A 25,168-nucleotide genomic window follows, 5' to 3' on the forward strand; every position below is an offset into this window, starting at 1 on the left:
TTTTCCCCTGGTTTAATAATTGCTTGAAATGAAAGAAAATTATTGCAGACAAAAGGCCGCTGGTTGGATAAAAATGCGATGCTTTGAGGAAGTATGTGTCAGGGTGTGCCCATTGGGTGTGTGTGCGTGTGTGTAAGGAATGTCCGTCTACAGATGACTTTAATTTGCACTTTGAAAGTTGTGACTTGACCTATTTTTTTTCTTCTTCAGAATCCTACCTAAGTGCATGCTTGCCAATTGAAAGTTTTCAAACATTTGTCATTTTCAGATTTTTCCAGTGAGGCTGATGTGTTTAATATTTCTGAGTTGCATATTCAATTGATTGCATAAAACTGCAGATAGATCATAAAGTGAGGCAGACTGAATTCTGCCTCCCCACTAGTCAAATATTACTAATAATACTTAATTATCTATACTGTTCATAATGTCTTGAAGTAATGAAGCTCTTAACCATGGAACATAGTGCTAGAACGCAAGTATCGGAATGTTAAATAACGCAATATAATACACAAACATACAAGGAAGTGTTATAAGATAAGAAAACCTTTATTTTTCTCACACTGGAGACATTTACAACTATGCGACGGATGCCTTGATCTAATGCTGTCAGCATCTCCAGTAACCACTTCTGTGATTAGAATACATAGCTTATGCACAAAAAGTTCGGAAAAATCGGCTGAGCTGCGAATTTTGCAGTGGGTATCAAGTGTTGATCGCCCGGGATGATGAGGAGGCCTCCGATGATGGGTTACTAACACCTGAAAAAAACCCAAAAAAACACACTTAATTCAACAAATAAATAAATCCAATTTATCTACGGGAGTTTCCGCCACTTTTTTTGCCGCGGTTCAAAATCTGAATTGCTGTTGCATGATGTGGCCACACTGCATAGTACAGCCCATCAAATTGTCAGGTACAGCAGGGCCCTGTCAGAGAAAACACCCTTGGGGTGGCCCAAGGGAGCGCCCGTAATGGCGCAAGGTCGTCTGCTAGATTCCAAAACGCAAAGCTCGCGCCGGCTAAAATAGTCCACTTTTCAAATGACACCATACCTCTTCTTCCAAAGTTCCTCCAGATATGCCATCCGCTTGATGAATTTTCAGCACTCGAGCTCTAAAAGAATTGAAGAAAAAAACCCACACAAATCAGTACATGATTGATGATCTGCCAACAAAGTGTGAATGAATCGCGTTCTAACCTTTGTCCCACTTCCCGAAGCCTGAGACTGTGTGAACATCGATATTTCTGACCGAACCTGAAAAAAAATGGAGACAAATCAGCATTCGACTGTCCAACTCTAATAAATCTTGCCAGGAGTTATGACAAGATTTCTGATTTCGATCATAATTTTTTTTCAAAGAGTGTTACCAATAGCACATTAAAGGAAAGCGAAGCAAGGCTAACATCAAAACGTCTGTGAACAATTATGGGGCTGCTCGGATGTAATGATTGCGATTACGAGGCTCAAATTAACTGTGGAGGATGACAGAAAACCGTTCACACTCGGGAAAATTTAAGAACGTTCAAGCAGCCTGCCATGCATGTTTTTGGAATGTGGGAGGAAACCGGAGTACCCGGAGAAAACCCACACGTGCGAAGCCAAACATCGTTTTTTTTAAAAACAATTACGTTACATACCTTTTTGTCCAAGAGCGTTCCAAAAACTAATATGAAGAATCCCTACATAAAGACAGGAAGAGAAGCTTGAGACAACAGTGCCGTTTCAAGACGAAATGCAGCGGCTTGCGAAACATCGAACCAGAGCCACATCAGCGTATGATGACTCAACATGAATATGACATGGTTATGGCAGTTCTGAATTAGGACTAAACAGTGATGACTGTCGTAATGCTCGTTCCTTTTGGATCAACGAGGCTTTCAGTCACTTACGGCTCCCGAAAATGGGGTTAAAGTTGAAAATTTGGGCGAGAATGTTCAGCGTAGCGTGATTCGGTTGACTAAATCATCACGAGATTGAAAGATCACTTCCAAATATTCATCTTCTGTACCGCTTGATCCTCACTAGGGTCGCGGGGGGTGCTGGAGCCCATCCCAGCCGTCTCCGGGCAGTAGGCGGGGGACACCCTGAATCGGTTGCCAGCCAATCACAGGGCACACAGAGACGAACAACCATCCACGCTCACACTCACACCTAGGGACAATTTAGAGTGTTCAATCAGCCTGCCACGCATGTTTTTGGAACGTGGGAGGAAACCGGAGCACCCGGAGAAAACCCACGCAGGCCCGGGGAGAACTTGCAAACTCCACACAGGGAGGCCGGAGCTGGAATCGAACCCGGTACCTCTGCACTGTGAAGCCGACGTGCTAACCACTGGACTACCAGGCTGCCCACTTCCAAATATCTGAATGAAATATCAACGCAAAACGTACAGAACAACATCCGAAGCTCACCTGCAGAGAATTGAAGAAGGCAAAGGTGATGTGGATTCCGAGATTCGTTGGGTCGACTAAGATTCCAACTCCAAGACCCCACGTTATTCCAAAAAAGGGCGTGAGGATGGCCAAGCTCCGAATAATGACGACCAGGACGTACTTCTCATCTTCATGGGCACCGCGCGTCATCCCCCGACTCTGCAATATTTTAACTATCACCACAATTAGGATGATAATGTTGACAAACACGATGAGCAGTGCCGGGACCACAAACGCCAGCAGTGCTCTCGACTTGTCCCAATTGAGCCAGCAGATGACATTTTCTCGAATGTATGCGTCGTTGGGTGCAGTCACGGCGATGGTAATGACCGTGATAATTAGCGGGGCCCCGTAGCCAAGCGAGAATCCAATAGCTAGCATTGTGTTTTTGGAAAGTCCTCCATCAAAGACTCTGACCGAGCGGTAGAACAGCAGTAGGGCAGATGCCAGCATCCAGAAAAAGAGGGCTAAGTAAAAGAAATGGATGAAAAAGGTCGCGGCGGTGCAGGCATCTGGATTCTTCTTATCTCCCTCGGAGATACTTGCGCCAATGATGAACCAAATGTCTGCGATCAGAAGAGACATTGCGATGTTGATGATGGAAACGTGGCGCAAGTGTGACGTGTTGCTCTTTCGAACTTTTTTCCATATGAGCGCCTCGATAATCAGGCATATCACCAAGCACGCCATGGAAATACCGACGCCAATGTAGGTTATGAAATCCAGCACGCGGCTGTTGGGAACGCCGGGCGACATGAGTATCGAAAAGGAGGTCAGGTGGTCACACCGACACACGACCGTGTCGTCCCTTCGTCGAACCAACGCGCAACCTTCGCCGTCCCATCCTCCGAGTCCGTCGAAGAGGGAAAAGTTCCAGAACACGCACTGAGGGTTCCCCAGGCCGTCGTTTACGATGTCAAAGGTGAACGTGATGTCGTCGACGGTCGTGTCGGACTGAACCAGGACGACTCTCCCGTTGATGACCCTGCCCGAGGCGTTGTTTTCATCTCTCGGGGGGAGTATGTTATCGAAAGATTCAAAGGTGATCACGGTGAGGTCGGTCTCTCCGTTAGACTGCGGGACGTCGATCTCCACGGTGGAATTGAAATCCCCGTTGAAGCTGTCGGTAAAAGTCGTTTTGTTCAAGACTATCAACGGCGTTTCAATGCTGAAAGAGCCGTTGACGAGCCTGCTCGTGATACCCTCAAGGGAAAACAACAATAATGAGCTGAAACTCTCATTTCTGGGAGTGATCGGTCTCGTGTCCTCACGGAGAGCTTGAAGGTTAAGATTGTCCCACGATTCCCTTGCCTGATCTCGACTAAGGACGTCCGTCACGATAAGGACATCCTGAAGTTAAAAAAAGGGGGAAAATAATTCGAGTCAGTCCATATCTTAACATCCACCGTTGGTGTATTGTTTGACGTGACAACACAAACACACCTCAATCGAGTCCCGACTGATCCGGATAGTTGGAGATGCTGTGACCAAGGAGGCTACATTGTTGAGAATTCTCACAATTAACTCAATGTCGTTGGGAGATTGAGTCACTTCCTCGCTTAGAATAAAAGTAGCATTGCTGAGTTCCTCCAGGAAATCCGGCACTATCCGTTCATTCAAAAACTGGAAAAACGGGAAAAACGGTGTTAACATCAATCGGCGCCTCGAGGTTTCCGCGCAGAAAATTAGAATACCAAGTGCAATGTCCGGACAACCCCTGCTCGAGAAATCGCTCCCGTGAGTTGGCCAATGACATTAATTGTGTGTGGGCTCCAAGTCGAGCCGCTTCTCCTCCACATCGAGAGGAGCCAGATGAGGTGGCTTGGGCATCTGATTCGGATGCCTCCTGAACGCCTCCCCGGTGAGGTGTTCCGGTCATGTCCCACCGGGAGGAGACCCCGAGGAAGACCCAGGACACGCTGGAGAGACTATGTCACCCAGCTTGCCTGGGAACGACTCGGGATCCCCCGGGGAGAGCTGGAAGAAGTAGCTAGGGAGAGGGAAGTCTGGGCTTCCCTGCTAAAGCTGTTGCCCCCGCGACCCGGCCCCGGATAAGCGGTAGATAATGGATGGATGGATGGTGTGCCGAACCAAAGTCAACCATCTCACCTCAGATTCGATCAATAATTGCACAAATTTCTGGATGTTGCAGTTGTCTTCGCGATCTTCCCATTCTCCGCTTTCCCTGCAAATGGCAGTCCTGTTTCCGACATAATTTGTTGCACATGAAGCTCGACCCTCTTCGTTTAAAAATCCATTTCCATATTCTGGGTCACCTACACACGTGAATCCATCTGGAAAGATGTGCATGTTTACCTTTATGTTAGGCCAAGGGGGAAATGGTCTGAAATGTGTGGCCGTTGCCGGCTCGATGGTTACCTTCGCTGACAAACAGCAACGTGATATTCCGTGTGAATTGAGGAAATTCAATCACTTGGCAAACAATGCTTATTTCTTGGTTATCGCAGTCTTCCTGTGAGATTGTTTTCAGAAGTTGGATTGGATTGCCCGTTTCTAAACAAGTGCAAGAAAAAAAAAAACCAACACTGTGACAGTCTTCACAAAAAGTAAAAATAAAAACAAAAGTAAAAGAAAATTCTGTAAACTGAATGTAAAATTTTGAAAATCCCACATTCAGTAAAAATCCACACATGAACCCCCCAGTTAAATGTTGTGTCGATTAGGTCATGTAGTTTTTTCCATTGTTCTCAGTATTCATTCATTCATTCATTCATTCATCCTCACTAGGGTCGCAGGGGGTGCTGGAGCCTATCCCAGCTGTCTTCGGGCAGTAGGCGGGGGACACCCTGAATCGGTTGCCAGCCAATCGCAGGGCACACAGAGACGAACAACCATTCGTACTCACACTCACACCTAGGGACAATTTAGAGTGTTCAATCAGCCTGCCACGCATGTTTTTGGAATGTGGGAGGAAACCGGAGCACCCGGAGAAAACCCACGCAGGCCCGGGGAGAACATGCAAACTCCACACAGGGAGGCCGGAGCTGGAATCGAACCCGGTACCTCTGCACTGTGAAGCCGACGTGCTAACCACTGGACTACCAGGCCGCTGTTCTCAGTTTTAATTACAGCTAACTCACACTTTTGACGGTTCGAGCAATCATTTGGGAATAAACTGCAAAATACCAAATGTAGATGCCTTTCCGTTTCAAGTCTTACCTGTATTTGGGAAGTCTTTAAACTTGACACTGTAAGGTTCCTGGACAGAGCACTGGAGTGACAATTCCTGCCCAACCTGGCACACAATCCTGTTTTTCAGCGGAACAATCCGAATGGTGGGTGTTTCCAAAAGACTGAATCTTTCATTGGAGTCTTGCAGGAAACTTGAATTCCCATCAAACAGCCGACATTGATAGCGCCCTGAAATAATATCATGCCAATTACGTAAGACTTGACTGCGAATTACCAAGGTGGGGAGATAACAGTAAAAGGAAAATGATTCCAACTGGTGTAAGGGTTAAGATTGAGTTGCTTTTCCACAATCTCCCCCAGAAAAGATGACAAGTGTGCAATAGTTGAGTACACTGGAACCCCTTTTCACCCCCTATAACGTTCATTTCAAAGTCCCGATTTCACGTCATTCATTCTCCATCTACCGATTTTGCTGACAACGAAACGTACAGTAACCTCGGAAAAAATTGACAAAAAAGCTTAATGAACAAAAACAAAGCTCGACAAAGAACACTGGTACGACCCCGGTAAAACACTTGCAAAAAGGGTGAAAGATTAAAAAAAACGAATGAAAATTGCTTGTCAATAAATGGAGAAGAAGAAACCCAAACACGTACAATCCAAAAAAAAAATGACACTCGCGTCCTTAAATAGTCGACTGATTATTTGGGCAGCAGATGTGCAAAATAGAGCCCTCTTCTGCCACCTGCTGGAGAAACACAAGAGCAGGACCATGAAAAGCACATGGTCTGAAAACACGTCCGGTAAAGGGAAGCAAATCTTTCTGTTTGACAAGGCGGAAATTGTCCCGCACTTTCAAAAGGGAGTCTCCCAGGTCACAAAATCATGGCAGATTGAAAGATATTTTCTGGAACGAGGTTCGAATGGATACATTTTGTTGATTTTAAGTTGATAGATGGTGCTTCAAGTGTTTCTTACCGTTGTCAGTAAAAAAGAAATTGGTGATCACAAGCGTTTCCATTCGATTAGCCCGTGAAAACCTGTGCAGGTCATCTTCGATTATTAAAGCACCATCAACTGTCCATTCGCTCGAGGTGATACGAAACTGGAGCGTCTGTGGTGGTGGGCCACATGTCACATTTAATCTGTCGTTGAAGAATACGGCAGTTGGTTGAAACGTTAAGTTTCTGCTGCCTGAGATGAAAAACAACACAGAGGGTGTTACAATTATTATTCAGCGGAAGATTTTCCAGACAAATCAGCCAAATGCCCCACGACCCTTGTGAGGACAAGCAGATGAGAAAATGGATAAGCCCCAAATGATGCGATGCCATGACAAATGTCTCCAAAATTATGAGTTACTTACTCTCAAACCTCACCGGGAAGCTATTCCTCAGATCATTGAATAGTGCCACCAGAAGTGCATCAACAGCCGCGTCTTGAATTGCCGTATTTGCAGTAATTTCAAAGTCAAAAATGGTGCTACCAGTCCTGTAGAAAACATTTAAAATCAGATTCGATTACAGTGCGTGAACTTCATCAGAGCAACTTGAAAAATGAGGGAGATTTCTTTCTTATTTGATCACTCATGAACCGAAAAGGTAGCTTTGTCCTGAATTATGAAACAAAAGCCAAAAGTCTTGCATTGAACTGTCGTAACGGCAAGGTAAGGTAAATCATTGTTTTTAAAAAATTATAATAATTCAATCTACCTGAAGGCCAAGAGGTCCGCTGAAAGTAGACCGGGGATATGGATCTGAGAATTCGTTTCAATCTATTTGCAAGTATGAGAACATCCAATGTGTGAGTTCGACAATGATACCAGTGACAACAATTGCAAGCGATCTTTGAAATGACCACAAGAAAAAAAAAGAACTCACAGCTTGTGAACATCTCTGGTGAACACTGTTACTTTCATCATTGTATGATTCATCAAAGTCAATCTCCAAAGTGACCGATAATGACCTCTCTAAAATGCAGAAGTAGCTGGTCAGTACAAATTATTTAAGGACTTCATTTTGAAGAGTCCTTATGTAAAACTTAAGTACCGTCTATTGTCCTGGCCGGCGTAGACAAACCTAATTGGAGAGGAAAGTTGAATGAGAAGAAGTTCTCAAACAGTCCAAGGAAAGTTCTCTCACGTGAATTTGTTTTAAGATTGTGAAACCAGGGCGATTCTGAAATGTGTCGTTTTACTTTACCTTTGATGGAGTTCATGTATTTGTACTTGTGAGTTAAGATTTGAGGCGAATGAATGGAAGTGTTGGAAACTGTACTGGAGTGTATGTCTCAGATACTTTACTTTCTGTTGATGGTGAGGTGGTTGTTGCGTTGGTCGCTGTTGTCCCTGTTGTCGCTATTGTTGTTGTCGTTGCGTTGGTCGCTGTTGTCCCTGTTGTCGCTATTGTTGTTGTCGTTGCGTTGGTCGCTGTTGTCCCTGTTGTCCCTATTGTTGTTGTCGTTGCGTTGGTCGCTGTTGTCCCTGTTGTCGCTATTGTTGTTGTTGTTGCTGCTGTCGTCGGTGTTGTGGTTGGAGTTGGAGTTGGTGTTGGTGTTTTTGATGGACAAGCGGTGGTGAGATCTGTGGGGCACAGTTGGAATATGTTTCTTATTCACAAGTAAAAATGACTGAAATGATCATTACATGTTTGCTTGCAAATGTAATTAAGAGTCATTGGTAGGCATTCCGTTCCTGGTATGGAACAGTTCGGAGGGACGGATATTTGGGGTTGGGGGCTTAAAAGTCTCTTTCAAAAGGTACAAGGTAAGAATGGAAAATGGGTTTTCATCCCTAACTGGGTCAAGTATTGATGGATGAGCATTTCACAATCAAGAGACGGAAATACATCTACACGCATGAGCTTGAGAAAATGGATGGATGGAGACCAGCAATGCTTTCCGTCTTTGAATGACGTTTCATGACGTTCACAAGAGCTGCACTTACTTGTGATTGGCTGACAGAACTTCCCAAATGGAGGGATTCCGTTGATGCAGTCACAGATGAATGTACTGGCATTGCTGCATGCACCATACGTGTCGCAGATGTCACATGACCAAGTGAAGGAATCTTCACATTGACACTCGGTTCCTCCGGCAGAGTTTAGGGGGCAGGCTGAAAAAGATATTTGCCCCACAGTATTTATTGGTGACCCATTTCAAAACAAATTTAGAATGACTCCTGAAGTTTGTCGAGGATCTCCAACCACCCGACAGAAAGCCTCACCTGTGGACAAGTTCCAGCTTGACAGTGTTAAATCATCAGTTATCTCTAAAGCCGATGAGACGTTAGCCACGGCGTCCCTCAACCGATTAATGATCTCTGATGGCTCCATGTTGGTTGGTGTGTCCACCGTGAGGACAATGTCCACTGAAGCAGAGTAGCGTCGCAGGAGACAGGAGAAAATGTTACTCCAAATGCAGTCATCCAAACCTATTCCCTCAATACTTCAAAACAGTTCCAGACATCTCTTATGCTAAATTATCCCGTATCTTTGTACAGTACCTTCGGTCTGTGGTGGACATGGGCCGATGGCTGTGGATTAAATGTTGGAAAAGTATATTACTCTGTGACGGGAAAAACCAATTTCCTGATCGTCACGGTCATAAGACCTGCACTTACTTGAGATTGGCTTACAGAACGTCCCAAATGGAGGGATTCCGTTGATGCAGTCACAGGTGAATGGACTGGCATTGCTGCATGCACCATACGTGTCGCAGATGTCACATGACCAAGTGAAGGAATCTTCACATTGACACTCGGTTCCTCCGGCAGAGTTTAGGGGGCAGGCTGAAAAGATATTTGCGCCACAGTATTTATTGGTGACCCATTTCAAAACAAATTTAGAATGACTCCTGAAGTTTGTCGAGGAGCCCAACCACCCGACCGAAAGCCTCACCTGTGGACAAGGTCCAGCTTGACAGTGTTAAATCATCAGTTATCTCTAAAGCCGATGAGACGTTAGCCACGGCGTCCCTCAACCGATTAATGATCTCTGATGGCTCCATGTTGGTAGGAGTGTCCACCGTGAGGACAATGTCCACTGAAGCAGAGTCGCGTCGCAGGAGACAGGAGAAAATGTTACTCCAAATGCAGTCATCCAAACCTATTCCCTCAATACTTCAAAACAGTTCCAGACATCTCTTATGCTGAATTATCCCGTATCTTTCTAAAGTACCTTCGGTCTCTGGTGGACATGGGCCGATGGCTGTGGATTAAATGTTGGAAAAAATATATTACTCTGTGACGGGAAAAACCAATGTCCTGATCGTTACGGTCATAAGAGCTGCACTTACTTGAGATTGGCTTACAGAACGTCCCAAATGGAGGGATTCCATTGATGCAGTCACAGGTGAATGGACTGGCATTGCTGCATGCACCATACGTGTCGCAGATGTCACATGACCAAGTGAAGGAATCTTCACATTGACACTCGGTTCCTCCGGCAGAGTTTAGGGGGCAGGCTGAAAAAGATGTTTGTGCCACAGTATTTCTTGGTGACCCATTTCAGAACAAATTTAGAATGACTCCTGAAGTTTGTCGAGGAGCCCAACCACCCGACATAAAGCCTCACCTGTGGACAAGGTCCAGCTTGACAGTGTTAAATCATCAGTTATCTCTAAAGCCGATGAGACGTTAGCCACGGCGTCCCTCAACCGATTAATGATCTCTGATGGCTCCATGTTGGTTGGTGTATCCACCGTGAGGACAATGTCCACTGAAGCAGAGTAGCGTCGCAGGAGACAGGAGAAAATGTTACTCCAAATGCAGTCATCCAAACCTATTCCCTCAAAACAGTTCCAGACATCTCTTATGCTGAATTATCCCGTATCTTTCTAAAGTACCTTCGGTCTGTGGTGGACATGGGCCGATGGCTGTGGATTAAATGTTGGAAAAATATATTACTCTGTGACGGGAAAAACCAATGTCCTGATCGTCACGGTCATAAGACCTGCACTTACTTGAGATTGGCTTACAGAACGTCCCAAATGGAGGGATTCCATTGATGCAGTCACAGGTGAATGGACTGGCATTGCTGCATGCACCATACGTGTCGCAGATGTCACATGACCAAGTGAAGGAATCTTCACATTGACACTCGGTTCCTCCGGCAGAGTTTAGGGGGCAGGCTGAAAAAGATATTTGCCCCACAGTATTTATTGGTGACCCATTTCAAAACAAATTTAGAATGACTCCTGAAGTTTGTCGAGGATCTCCAACCACCCGACAGAAAGCCTCACCTGTGGACAAGTTCCAGCTTGACAGTGTTAAATCATCAGTTATCTCTAAAGCCGATGAGACGTTAGCCACGGCGTCCCTCAACCGATTAATGATCTCTGATGGCTCCATGTTGGTTGGTGTGTCCACCGTGAGGACAATGTCCACTGAAGCAGAGTAGCGTCGCAGGAGACAGGAGAAAATGTTACTCCAAATGCAGTCATCCAAACCTATTCCCTCAATACTTCAAAACAGTTCCAGACATCTCTTATGCTAAATTATCCCGTATCTTTGTACAGTACCTTCGGTCTGTGGTGGACATGGGCCGATGGCTGTGGATTAAATGTTGGAAAAGTATATTACTCTGTGACGGGAAAAACCAATTTCCTGATCGTCACGGTCATAAGACCTGCACTTACTTGAGATTGGCTTACAGAACGTCCCAAATGGAGGGATTCCATTGATGCAGTCACAGGTGAATGGACTGGCATTGCTGCATGCACCATACGTGTCGCAGATGTCACATGACCAAGTGAAGGAATCTTCACATTGACACTCGGTTCCTCCGGCAGAGTTTAGGGGGCAGGCTGAAAAAGATATTTGTGCCACAGTATTTATTGGTGACCCATTTCAAAACAAAATTAGAACAATTCCTGACATTTGTAGAGGAGCCCAATCACCCGACCGAAAGACTCACCTGTGGACAAGGTCCAGCTTGACAGTGTTAAATCATCAGTTATCTCTAAAGCCGATGAGACGTTAGCCACGGCGTCCCTCAACCGATTAATGATCTCTGATGGCTCCATGTTGGTAGGAGTGTCCACCGTGAGGACAATGTCCACTGAAGCAGAGTAGCATCGCAGGAGACAGGAGAAAATGTTACTCCAAATGCAGTCATCCAAACCTATTCCCTCAATACTTCAAAACAGTTCCAGACATCTCTTATGCTGAATTATCCCGTATCTTTGTAAAGTACCTTCGGTCTGTGGTGGACATGGGCCGATGGCTGTGGATTAAATGTTGGAAAAATATATTACTCTGTGACGGGAAAAACCAATGTCCTGATCGTCACGGTCATAAGACCTGCACTTACTTGAGATTGGCTTACAGAACGTCCCAAATGGAGGGATTCCGTTGATGCAGTCACAGGTGAATGGACTGGCATTGCTGCATGCACCATACGTGTCACAGATGTCACATGACCAAGTGAAGGAATCTTCACATTGACACTCGGTTCCTCCGGCAGAGTTTAGGGGGCAGGCTGAAAAAGATATTTGCGCCACAGTATTTCTTGGTGACCCATTTCAAAACAAATTTAGAATGACTCCTGAATTTTGTCGAGGAGCCCAACCACCCGACAGAAAGCCTCACCTGTGGACAAGGTCCAGCTTGACAGTGTTAAATCATCAGTTATCTCTAAAGCCGATGAGACGTTAGCCACGGCGTCCCTCAACCGATTAATGATCTCTGATGGCTCCATGTTGGTAGGAGTGTCCACCGTGAGGACAATGTCCACTGAAGCAGAGTAGCGTCGCAGGAGACAGGAGAAAATGTTACTCCAAATGCAGTCATCCAAACCTATTCCCTCAAAACAGTTCCAGACATCTCTTATGCTGAATTATCCCGTATCTTTCTAAAGTACCTTCGGTCTGTGGTGGACATGGGCCGATGGCTGTGGATTAAATGTTGGAAAAAAATATATTACTCTGTGACGGGAAAAACCAATGTCCTGATCGTCACATTCACAAGAGCTGCACTTACTTGAGATTGGCTGACAGAACGTCCCAAATGGAGGGATTCCGTTGATGCAGTCACAGGTGAATGGACTGGCATTGCTGCATGCACCATACGTGTCGCAGATGTCACATGACCAAGTGAAGGAATCTTCACATTGACACTCGGTTCCTCCGGCAGAGTTTAGGGGGCAGGCTGAAAAAGATATTTGCGCCACAGTATTTCTTGGTGACCCATTTCAAAACAAAATTAGAACAATTCCTGACATTTGTAGAGGAGCCCAATCACCCGACCGAAAGACTCACCTGTGGACAAGGTCCAGCTTGACAGTGTTAAATCATCAGTTATCTCTAAAGCCGATGAGACGTTAGCCACGGCGTCCCTCAACCGATTAATGATCTCTGATGGCTCCATGTTGGTAGGAGTGTCCACCGTGAGGACAATGTCCACTGAAGCAGAGTAGCGTCGCAGGAGACAGGAGAAAATGTTACTCCAAATGCAGTCATCCAAACCTATTCCCTCAATAGTTCAAAACCGTTCCAGACATCTCTTATGCTGAATTATCCCGTATCTTTGTACAGTACCTTCGGTCTGTGGTGGACATGGGCCGATGGCTGTGGATTAAATGTTGGAAAAATATATTATTCTGTAAAGGGAAAAACCAATGTCCTGATCGTCACGGTAATAAGACCTGCACTTACTTGAGATTGGCTTACAGAACGTCCCAAATGGAGGGATTCCATTGATGCAGTCACAGGTGAATGGACTGGCATTGCTGCATGCACCATATGTGTCGCAGATGTCACATGACCAAGTGAAGGAATCTTCACATTGACACTCGGTTCCTCCGGCAGAGTTTAGGGGGCAGGCTGAAAAAGATATTTGCGCCACAGTATTTATTGGTGACCCATTTCAAAACAAAATTAGAACAATTCCTGACATTTGTCGAGGAGCCCAATCACCCGACCGACTCACCTGTGGACAAGGTCCAGCTTGACAGTGTTAAATCATCAGTTATCTCTAGAGCCGATGAGACGTTAGCCACGGCGTCCCTCAACCGATTAATGATCTCTGATGGCTCAATGTTGGTAGGAGTGTCCACCGTGAGGACAATGTCCACTGAAGCAGAGTAGCATCGCAGGAGACACGAGAGAATGTTACTCCAAATGCAGTCATCCAAACCTATTCCCTCAATACTTCAAAACAGTTCCAGACATCTCTTATGCTGAATTATCCCGTATCTTTGTACAGTACCTTCGGTCTGTGGTGGACATGGGCCGATGGCTGTGGATTAAATGTTGGAAAAATATATTACTCTCTGACGGGAAAAACCAATGTCCTGATCGTCACGGTCATAAGACCTGCACTTACTTGAGATTGGCTTACAGAACGTCCCAAATGGAGGGATTCCGTTGATGCAGTCACAGGTGAATGGACTGGCATTGCTGCATGCACCATACGTGTCGCAGATGTCACATGACCAAGTGAAGGAATCTTCACATTGACACTCGGTTCCTCCGGCAGAGTTTAGGGGGCAGGCTGAAAAAGATATTTGCGCCACAGTATTTATTGGTGACCCATTTCAAAACAAAATTAGAACAATTCCTGACATTTGTAGAGGAGCCCAATCACCCGACCGAAAGACTCACCTGTGGACAAGGTCCAGCTTGACAGTGTTAAATCATCAGTTATCTCTAAAGCCGATGAGACGTTAGCCACGGCGTCCCTCAACCGATTAATGATCTCTGATGGCTCCATGTTGGTAGGAGTGTCCACCGTGAGGACAATGTCCACTGAAGCAGAGTAGCATCGCAGGAGACAGGAGAAAATGTTACTCCAAATGCAGTCATCCAAACCTATTCCCTCAATACTTCAAAACAGTTCCAGACATCTCTTATGCTGAATTATCCCGTATCTTTGTATTGTACCTTCGGTCTGTGGTGGACATGGGCCGATGGCTGTGGATTAAATGTTGGAAAAATATATTACTCTGCAAAGGGAAAAACCAATGTCCTGATCGTCACGGTCATAAGACCTGCACTTACTTGAGATTGGCTTACAGAACGTCCCAAATGGAGGGATTCCGTTGATGCAGTCACAGGTGAATGGACTGGCATTGCTGCATGAACCATACGTGTCGCAGATGTCACATGACCAAGTGAAGGAATCTTCACATTGACACTCGGTTCCTCCGGCAGAGTTTAGGGGGCAGGCTGAAAAAGATATTTGTGCCACAGTATTTATTGGTAACCCATTTCAAAACAAAATTAGAACGATTCCTGACATTTGTAGAGGAGCCCAATCACCCGACAGAAAGCCTCACCTGTGGACAAGGTCCAGCTTGACAGTGTTAAATCATCAGTTATCTCTAAAGCCGATGAGACGTTAGCCACGGCGTCCCTCAACCGATTAATGATCTCTGATGGCTCCATGCTGGTAGGAGTGTCCACCGTGAGGACAATGTCCACTGAAGCAGAGTAGCGTCGCAGGAGACAGGAGAAAATGTTACTCCAAATGCAGTCATCCAAACCTATTCCCTCAATACTTCAAAACAGTTCCAGACATCTCTTATGCTGAATTATCCCGTATCTTTGTACTGTACCTTCGGTCTGTGGTGGACATGGGCCGATGGCTGTGGATTAAATGTTGGAAAAATATATTACTCTGCAAAGGGAAAAACCAATGTCCTGATCGTCACGGTCATAAGACCTGCACTTACTTGAGATTGGCTTACAGAACGTCCCAAATGGAGGGATTCCGTTGATGCAGTCACAGGTGAATGGACTGGCATTGCTGCATGAACCATACGTGTCGCAGATGTCACATGACCAAGTGAAGGAATCTTCACATTGACACTCGGTTCCTCCGGCAGAGTTTAGGGGGCAGGCTGAAAAAGATATTTGTGCCACAGTATTTATTGGTAACCCATTTCAAAACAAAATTAGAACGATTCCTGACATTTGTAGAGGAGCCCAATCACCCGACAGAAAGCCTCACCTGTGGACAAGGTCCAGCTTGACAGTGTTAAATCATCAGTTATCTCTAAAGCCGATGAGACGTTAGCCACGGCGTCCCTCAACCGATTAATGATCTCTGATGGCTCCATGTTGGTAGGAGTGTCCACCGTGAGGACAATGTCCACTGAAGCAGAGTAGCGTCGCAGGAGACAGGAGAAAATGTTACTCCAAATGCAGTCATCCAAACCTATTCCCTCAATACTTCAAAACAGTTCCAGACATCTCTTATGCTGAATTATCCCGTATCTTTGTACTGTACCTTCGGTCTGTGGTGGACATGGGCCGATGGCTGTGGATTAAATGTTGGAAAAATATATTACTCTGCAAAGGGAAAAACCAATGTCCTGATCGTCACGGTCATAAGACCTGCACTTACTTGAGATTGGCTTACAGAACGTCCCAAATGGAGGGATTCCGTTGATGCAGTCACAGGTGAATGGACTGGCATTGCTGCATGCACCATACGTGTCGCAGATGTCACATGACCAAGTGAAGGAATCTTCACATTGACACTCGGTTCCTCCGGCAGAGTTTAGGGGGCAGGCTGAAAAAGATATTTGCGCCACAGTATTTATTGGTGACCCATTTCAAAACAAATTTAAGTTGACTCCTGAAGTTTGTCGAGGAGCCCAACCACCCGACAGAAAGCCTCACCTGTGGACAAGGTCCAGCTTGACAGTGTTAAATCATCAGTTATCTCTAAAGCCGATGAGACGTTAGCCACGGCGTCCCTCAACCGATTAATGATCTCTGATGGCTCCATGTTGGTAGGAGTGTCCACCGTGAGGACAATGTCCACTGAAGCAGAGTAGCATCGCAGGAGACAGGAGAAAATGTTACTCCAAATGCAGTCATCCAAACCTATTCCCTCAATACTTCAAAACAGTTCCAGACATCTCTTATGCTGAATTATCCCGTATCTTTGTACTGTACCTTCGGTCTGTGGTGGACATGGGCCGATGGCTGTGGATTAAATGTTGGAAAAATATATTACTCTGCAAAGGGAAAAACCAATGTCCTGATCGTCACGGTCATAAGACCTGCACTTACTTGAGATTGGCTTACAGAACGTCCCAAATGGAGGGATTCCATTGATGCAGTCACAGGTGAATGGACTGGCATTGCTGCATGCACCATACGTGTCGCAGATGTCACATGACCAAGTGAAGGAATCTTCACATTGACACTCGGTTCCTCCGGCAGAGTTTAGGGGGCAGGCTGAAAAAGATATTTGTGCCACAGTATTTATTGGTGACCCATTTCAAAACAAAATTAGAACAACTCTTGACATTTGTCGAGGAGCCCAATCACCCGGCCGAAAGCCTCACCTGTGGACAAGTTCCAGCTTGACAGTGTTAAATCATCAGTTATCTCTAAAGCCGATGAGACGTTAGCCACGGCGTCCCTCAACCGATTAATGATCTCTGATGGCTCCATGTTGGTTGGTGTGTCCACCGTGAGGACAATGTCCACTGAAGCAGAGTAGCGTCGCAGGAGACAGGAGAAAATGTTACTCCAAATGCAGTCATCCAAACCTATTCCCTCAATACTTCAAAACAGTTCCAGACATCTCTTAGGCTGAATTATCCCGTATCTTTGTACAGTACCTTCGGTCTGTGGTGGACATGGGCCGATGGCTGTGGAGCAAATGTTGTAAAAAATATATTACTCTGTGACGGGAAAAACCAATGTCCTGATCGTCACGGTCATAAGACCTGCACTTACTTGAGATTGGCTTACAGAACGTCCCAAATGGAGGGATTCCGTTGATGCAGTCACAGGTGAATGGACTGGCATTGCTGCATGCACCATACGTGTCGCAGATGTCACATGACCAAGTGAAGGAATCTTCACATTGACACTTGGTTCCTCCGGCAGAGTTTAGGGGGCAGGCTAAAAAGATATTTGCGCCACAGTATTTATTGGTGACCCATTTCAAAACAAATTTAGAATGACTCCTGAAGTTTGTCGAGGAGCCCAACCACCCGAAAGAAAGCCTCACCTGTGGACAAGGTCCAGCTTGACAGTGTTAAATCATCAGTTATCTCTAAAGCCGATGAGACGTTAGCCACGGCGTCCCTCAACCGATTAATGATCTCTGATGGCTCCATGTTGGTAGGAGTGTCCACCGTGAGGACAATGTCCACTGAAGCAGAGTAGCGTCGCAGGAGACAGGAGAAAATGTTACTCCAAATGCAGTCATCCAAACCTATTCCCTCAATACTTCAAAACAGTTCCAGACATCTCTTATGCTGAATTATCCCGTATCTTTGTAAAGTACCTTCGGTCTGTGGTGGACATGGGCCGATGGCTGTGGATTAAATGTTGGAAAAATATATTACTCTGCAAAGGGAAAAACCAATGTCCTGATCGTCACGGTCATAAGACCTGCACTTACTTGAGATTGGCTTACAGAACGTCCCAAATGGAGGGATTCCGTTGATGCAGTCACAGGTGAATGGACTGGCATTGCTGCATGCACCATACGTGTCGCAGATGTCACATGACCAAGTGAAGGAATCTTCACATTGACACTCGGTTCCTCCGGCAGAGTTTAGGGGGCAGGCTAAAAAGATATTTGCGCCACAGTATTTCTTGGTGACCCATTTCAAAACAAATTTAGAATGACTCCTGAAGTTTGTCGAGGAGCCCAACCACCCGACAGAAAGCCTCACCTGTGGACAAGGTCCAGCTTGACAGTGTTAAATCATCAGTTATCTCTAAAGCCGATGAGACGTTAGCCACGGCGTCCCTCAACCGATTAATGATCTCTGATGGCTCCATGTTGGTAGGAGTGTCCACCGTGAGGACAATGTCCACTGAAGCAGAGTAGCGTCGCAGGAGACAGGAGAAAATGTTACTCCAAATGCAGTCATCCAAACCTATTCCCTCAATACTTCAAAACAGTTCCAGACATCTCTTATGCTGAATTATCCCGTATCTTTGTAAAGTACCTTCGGTCTGTGGTGGACATGGGCCGATGGCTGTGGATTAAATGTTGGAAAAATATATTACTCTGCAAAGGGAAAAACCAATGTCCTGATCGTCACGGTCATAAGACCTGCACTTACTTGAGATTGGCTTACAGAACGTCCCAAATGGAGGGATTCCGTTGATGCAGTCACAGGTGAATGGACTGGCATTGCTGCATGCACCATACGTGTCGCAGATGTCACATGACCAAGTGAAGGAATCTTCACATTGACACTCGGTTCCTCCGGCAGAGTTTAGGGGGCAGGCTAAAAAGATATTTGCGCCACAGTATTTATTGGTGACCCATTTCAAAACAAATTTAGAATGACTCCTGAAGTTTGTCGAGGAGCCCAACCACCCGAAAGAAAGCCTCACCTGTGGACAAGGTCCAGCTTGACAGTGTTAAATCATCAGTTATCTCTAAAGCCGATGAGACGTTAGCCACGGCGTCCCTCAACCGATTAATGATCTCTGATGGCTCCATGTTGGTTGGTGTGTCCACCGTGAGGACAATATCCACTGAAGCAGAGTAGCGTCGCAGGAGACAGGAGAAAATGTTACTCCAAATGCAGTCATCCAAACCTATTCCCTCAAAACAGTTCCAGACATCTCTTATGCTGAATTATCCCGTATCTTTCTAAAGTACCTTCGGTCTGTGGTGGACATGGGCCGATGGCTGTGGATTAAATGTTGGAAAAAAATATATTACTCTGTGACGGGAAAAACCAATGTCCTGATCGTCACATTCACAAGAGCTGCACTTACTTGAGATTGGCTGACAGAACGTCCCAAATGGAGGGATTCCGTTGATGCAGTCACAGGTGAATGGACTGGCATTGCTGCATGCACCATACGTGTCGCAGATGTCACATGACCAAGTGAAGGAATCTTCACATTGACACTCGGTTCCTCCGGCAGAGTTTAGGGGGCAGGCTGAAAAAGATATTTGCGCCACAGTATTTCTTGGTGACCCATTTCAAAACAAAATTAGAACAATTCCTGACATTTGTAGAGGAGCCCAATCACCCGACCGAAAGACTCACCTGTGGACAAGGTCCAGCTTGACAGTGTTAAATCATCAGTTATCTCTAAAGCCGATGAGACGTTAGCCACGGCGTCCCTCAACCGATTAATGATCTCTGATGGCTCCATGTTGGTAGGAGTGTCCACCGTGAGGACAATGTCCACTGAAGCAGAGTAGCGTCGCAGGAGACAGGAGAAAATGTTACTCCAAATGCAGTCATCCAAACCTATTCCCTCAATAGTTCAAAACCGTTCCAGACATCTCTTATGCTGAATTATCCCGTATCTTTGTACAGTACCTTCGGTCTGTGGTGGACATGGGCCGATGGCTGTGGATTAAATGTTGGAAAAATATATTATTCTGTAAAGGGAAAAACCAATGTCCTGATCGTCACGGTAATAAGACCTGCACTTACTTGAGATTGGCTTACAGAACGTCCCAAATGGAGGGATTCCATTGATGCAGTCACAGGTGAATGGACTGGCATTGCTGCATGCACCATATGTGTCGCAGATGTCACATGACCAAGTGAAGGAATCTTCACATTGACACTCGGTTCCTCCGGCAGAGTTTAGGGGGCAGGCTGAAAAAGATATTTGCGCCACAGTATTTATTGGTGACCCATTTCAAAACAAATTTAGAATGACTCCTGAAGTTTGTCGAGGAGCCCAACCACCCGACAGAAAGCCTCACCTGTGGACAAGGTCCAGCTTGACAGTGTTAAATCATCAGTTATCTCTAAAGCCGATGAGACGTTAGCCACGGCGTCCCTCAACCGATTAATGATCTCTGATGGCTCCATGTTGGTAGGAGTGTCCACCGTGAGGACAATGTCCACTGAAGCAGAGTAGCATCGCAGGAGACAGGAGAAAATGTTACTCCAAATGCAGTCATCCAAACCTATTCCCTCAATACTTCAAAACAGTTCCAGACATGTCCGATGCTGAATTATCCCGAATCTTTGTACAGTACCTTCGGTCTGTGGTGGACATGGGCCGATGGCTGTGGATTAAATGTTGTAAAAAATATATTACTCTGTGACGGGAAAAACCAATGTCCTGATCGTCACGGTCATAAGACCTGCACTTACTTGAGATTGGCTTACAGAACGTCCCAAATGGAGGGATTCCGTTGATGCAGTCACAGGTGAATGGACTGGCATTGCTGCATGCACCATACGTGTCGCAGATGTCACATGACCAAGTGAAGGAATCTTCACATTGACACTCGGTTCCTCCGGCAGAGTTTAGGGGGCAGGCTGAAAAAGATATTTGCGCCACAGTATTTATTGGTGACCCATTTCAAAACAAAATTAGAACAATTCCTGACATTTGTAGAGGAGCCCAATCACCCGACCGAAAGACTCACCTGTGGACAAGGTCCAGCTTGACAGTGTTAAATCATCAGTTATCTCTAAAGCCGATGAGACGTTAGCCACGGCGTCCCTCAACCGATTAATGATCTCTGATGGCTCCATGTTGGTAGGAGTGTCCACCGTGAGGACAATGTCCACTGAAGCAGAGTAGCATCGCAGGAGACAGGAGAAAATGTTACTCCAAATGCAGTCATCCAAACCTATTCCCTCAATACTTCAAAACAGTTCCAGACATCTCTTATGCTGAATTATCCCGTATCTTTGTACTGTACCTTCGGTCTGTGGTGGACATGGGCCGATGGCTGTGGATTAAATGTTGGAAAAATATATTACTCTGCAAAGGGAAAAACCAATGTCCTGATCGTCACGGTCATAAGACCTGCACTTACTTGAGATTGGCTGACAGAACGTCCCAAATGGAGGGATTCCATTGATGCAGTCACAGGTGAATGGACTGGCATTGCTGCATGCACCATACGTGTCGCAGATGTCACATGACCAAGTGAAGGAATCTTCACATTGACACTCGGTTCCTCCGGCAGACTTTAGGGGGCAGGCTGAAAAAGATATTTGCGCCACAGTATTTATTGGTGACCCATTTCAAAACAAATTTAGAATGACTCCTGAAGTTTGTCGAGGAGCCCAACCACCCGACAGAAAGCCTCACCTGTGGACAAGGTCCAGCTTGACAGTGTTAAATCATCAGTTATCTCTAAAGCCGATGAGACGTTAGCCACGGCGTCCCTCAACCGATTAATGATCTCTGATGGCTCCATGTTGGTTGGTGTGTCCACCGTGAGGACAATGTCCACTGAAGCAGAGTAGCGTCGCAGGAGACAGGAGAAAATGTTACTCCAAATGCAGTCATCCAAACCTATTCCCTCAATACTTCAAAACAGTTCCAGACATCTCTTATGCTGAATTATCCCGTATCTTTGTACAGTACCTTCGGTCTGTGGTGGACATGGGCCGATGGCTGTGGATTAAATGTTGGAAAAATATATTACTCTGTGACGGGAAAAACCAATGTCCTGATCGTCACGGTCATAAGACCTGCACTTACTTGAGATTGGCTTACAGAACGTCCCAAATGGAGGGATTCCGTTGATGCAGTCACAGGTGAATGGACTGGCATTGCTGCATGCACCATACGTGTCGCAGATGTCACATGACCAAGTGAAGGAATCTTCACATTGACACTCGGTTCCTCCGGCAGAGTTTAGGGGGCAGGCTAAAAAGATATTTGCGCCACAGTATTTATTGGTGACCCATTTCAAAACAAATTTAGAATGACTCCTGAAGTTTGTCGAGGAGCCCAACCACCCGAAAGAAAGCCTCACCTGTGGACAAGGTCCAGCTTGACAGTGTTAAATCATCAGTTATCTCTAAAGCCGATGAGACGTTAGCCACGGCGTCCCTCAACCGATTAATGATCTCTGATGGCTCCATGTTGGTAGGAGTGTCCACCGTGAGGACAATGTCCACTGAAGCAGAGTAGCGTCGCAGGAGACAGAAGAAAATGTTACTCCAAATGCAGTCATCCAAACCTATTCCCTCAATACTTCAAAACAGTTCCAGACATCTCTTATGTTGAATTATCCCGTATCTTTGTACAGTACCTTCGGTCTGTGGTGGACATGGGCCGATGGCTGTGGAGCAAATGTTGTAAAAAATATATTACTCTGTGACGGGAAAAACCAATGTCCTGATCGTCACATTCACAAGAGCTGCACTTACTTGAGATTGGCTTACAGAACGTCCCAAATGGAGGGATTCCATTGATGCAGTCACAGGTGAATGGACTGGCATTGCTGCATGCACCATACGTGTCGCAGATGTCACATGACCAAGTGAAGGAATCTTCACATTGACACTCGGTTCCTCCGGCAGAGTTTAGGGGGCAGGCTGAAAAAGATATTTGTGCCACAGTATTTATTAGTGACCCATTTCAAAACAAAATTAGAACAATTCCTGACATTTGTAGAGGAGCCCAATCACTCAACCGAAAGACTCACCTGTGGACAAGGTCCAGCTTGACAGTGTTAAATCATCAGTTATCTCTACAGCCGATGAGACGTTAGCCACGGCGTCCCTCAACCGATTAATGATCTCTGATGGCTCCATGTTGGTTGGTGTGTCCACCGTGAGGACAATGTCCACTGAAGCAGAGTAGCGTCGCAGGAGACAGGAGAAAATGTTACTCCAAATGCAGTCATCCAAACCTATTCCCTCAATACTTCAAAACAGTTCCAGACATCTCTTATGCTGAATTATCCCGTATCTTTGTAAAGTACCTTCGGTCTGTGGTGGACATGGGCCGATGGCTGTGGAGCAAATGTTGGAAAAATATATATTACTCTGTGACGGGAAAAACCAATGTCCTGATCGTCACGGTCATAAGACCTGCACTTACTTGAGATTGGCTTACAGAACGTCCCAAATGGAGGGATTCCATTGATGCAGTCACAGGTGAATGGACTGGCATTGCTGCATGCACCATACGTGTCGCAGATGTCACATGACCAAGTGAAGGAATCTTCACATTGACACTCGGTTCCTCCGGCAGAGTTTAGGGGGCAGGCTGAAAAAGATATTTGCGCCACAGTATTTCTTGGTGACCCATTTCAAAACAAATTTAGAATGACTCCTGAAGTTTGTCGAGGAGCCCAACCACCCGACAGAAAGCCTCACCTGTGGACAAGGTCCAGCTTGACAGTGTTAAATCATCAGTTATCTCTAAAGCCGATGAGACGTTAGCCACGGCGTCCCTCAACCGATTAATGATCTCTGATGGCTCCATGTTGGCTGTAGTGTCCACCGTGAGGACAATGTCCACTGAAGCAGAGTAGCGTCGCAGGAGACAGGAGAAAATGTTACTCCAAATGCAGTCATCCAAACCTATTCCCTCAATACTTCAAAACAGTTCCAGACATCTCTTATGCTGAATTATCCCGTATCTTTGTACAGTACCTTCAGTCTGTGTTGGACATGGGCCGATGGCTGTGGAGCAAATGTTGTAAAATATATATTACTCTGTGAAGGGAAAAACCAATGTCCTGATCGTCACGGTCATAAGACCTGCACTTACTTGAGATTGGCTTACAGAACGTCCCAAATGGAGGGATTCCATTGATGCAGTCACAGGTGAATGGACTGGCATTGCTACATGCACCATACGTGTCGCAGATGTCACATGACCAAGTGAAGGAATCTTCACATTGACACTCGGTTCCTCCGGCAGAGTTTAGGGGGCAGGCTGAAAAAGATATTTGCGCCACAGTATTTATTGGTGACCCATTTCAAAACAAATTTAGAATGACTCCTGAAGTTTGTCGAGGAGCCCAACCACCCAACAGAAAGCCTCACCTGTGGACAAGGTCCAGCTTGACAGTGTTAAATCATCAGTTATCTCTAACGCCGATGAGACGTTAGCCACGGCGTCCCTCAACCGATTAATGATCTCTGATGGCTCCATGGTGTTTGGTGTGTCCACCGTGAGGACAATGTCCACTGAAGCAGAGTAGCGTCGCAGGAGACAGGAGAAAATGTTACTCCAAATGCAGTCATCCAAACCTATTCCCTCAATACTTCAAAACAGTTCCAGACATCTCTTAGGCTGAATTATCCCATATCTTTGTACAGTACCTTCGGTCTGTGGTGGACATGGGCCGATGGCTGTGGATTAAATGTTGGAAAAATATATTACTCTGCAAAGGGAAAAACCAATGTCCTGATCGTCACGGTCATAAGACCTGCACTTACTTGAGATTGGCTTACAGAACGTCCCAAATGGAGGGATTCCGTTGATGCAGTCACAGGTGAATGGACTGGCATTGCTGCATGCACCATACGTGTCGCAGATGTCACATGACCAAGTGAAGGAATCTTCACATTGACACTCGGTTCCTCCGGCAGAGTTTAGGGGGCAGGCTGAAAAAGATATTTGCGCCACAGTATTTATTGGTGACCCATTTCAAAACAAATTTAGAATGACTCCTGAAGTTTGTCGAGGAGCCCAACCACCCAACAGAAAGCCTCACCTGTGGACAAGGTCCAGCTTGACAGTGTTAAATCATCAGTTATCTCTAACGCCGATGAGACGTTAGCCACGGCGTCCCTCAACCGATTAATGATCTCTGATGGCTCCATGGTGTTTGGTGTGTCCACCGTGAGGACCATGTCCACTGAAGCAGAGTAGCGTCGCAGGAGACAGGAGAAAATGTTACTCCAAATGCAGTCATCCA

General features: G+C 45.8%; 1 protein-coding gene across 14 annotated transcripts in view; it reads right to left on the bottom strand.

Annotated features, from left to right (window-relative positions):
• Nucleotides 1-525: 525 nt before the first annotated feature.
• LOC127592522 (adhesion G-protein coupled receptor F1-like) overlaps nt 526-25,168 on the bottom strand; it is a 47,442-nt gene continuing 22,799 nt past the window's right edge. For 12 of the 14 annotated variants that reach the window (XM_052053338.1, XM_052053342.1, XM_052053344.1 and 9 more), the window contains exons 2-17: nt 8,531-8,698; nt 7,889-8,167; nt 7,635-7,664; nt 7,467-7,555; nt 7,299-7,360; nt 6,953-7,077; nt 6,565-6,780; nt 5,614-5,814; nt 4,813-4,947; nt 4,543-4,727; nt 3,877-4,056; nt 2,413-3,783; nt 1,639-1,680; nt 1,199-1,255; nt 1,053-1,113; nt 526-758 (exon numbers count right to left, since the gene is read on the bottom strand). In XM_052053338.1, coding sequence (XP_051909298.1) covers nt 703-758; nt 1,053-1,113; nt 1,199-1,255; nt 1,639-1,680; nt 2,413-3,783; nt 3,877-4,056; nt 4,543-4,727; nt 4,813-4,947; nt 5,614-5,814; nt 6,565-6,780; nt 6,953-7,077; nt 7,299-7,360; nt 7,467-7,555; nt 7,635-7,664; nt 7,889-8,167; nt 8,531-8,698 — 3,257 coding nt within the window. In that variant the 3' untranslated portion in view covers nt 526-702. Of the gene's footprint in view, nt 759-1,052; nt 1,114-1,198; nt 1,256-1,638; nt 1,681-2,412; nt 3,784-3,876; nt 4,057-4,542; nt 4,728-4,812; nt 4,948-5,613; nt 5,815-6,564; nt 6,781-6,952; nt 7,078-7,298; nt 7,361-7,466; nt 7,556-7,634; nt 7,665-7,888; nt 8,168-8,530; nt 8,699-12,840; nt 12,998-21,591; nt 21,765-25,168 lie in introns of those variants that run through there. The other 2 variants (XM_052053331.1, XM_052053345.1) reach the window with 2 other exon arrangements.

The sequence above is a fragment of the Hippocampus zosterae genome, chromosome 19 (assembly GCF_025434085.1).
Source record: "Hippocampus zosterae strain Florida chromosome 19, ASM2543408v3, whole genome shotgun sequence".
Classification (NCBI taxonomy): domain Eukaryota; kingdom Metazoa; phylum Chordata; class Actinopteri; order Syngnathiformes; family Syngnathidae; genus Hippocampus; species Hippocampus zosterae.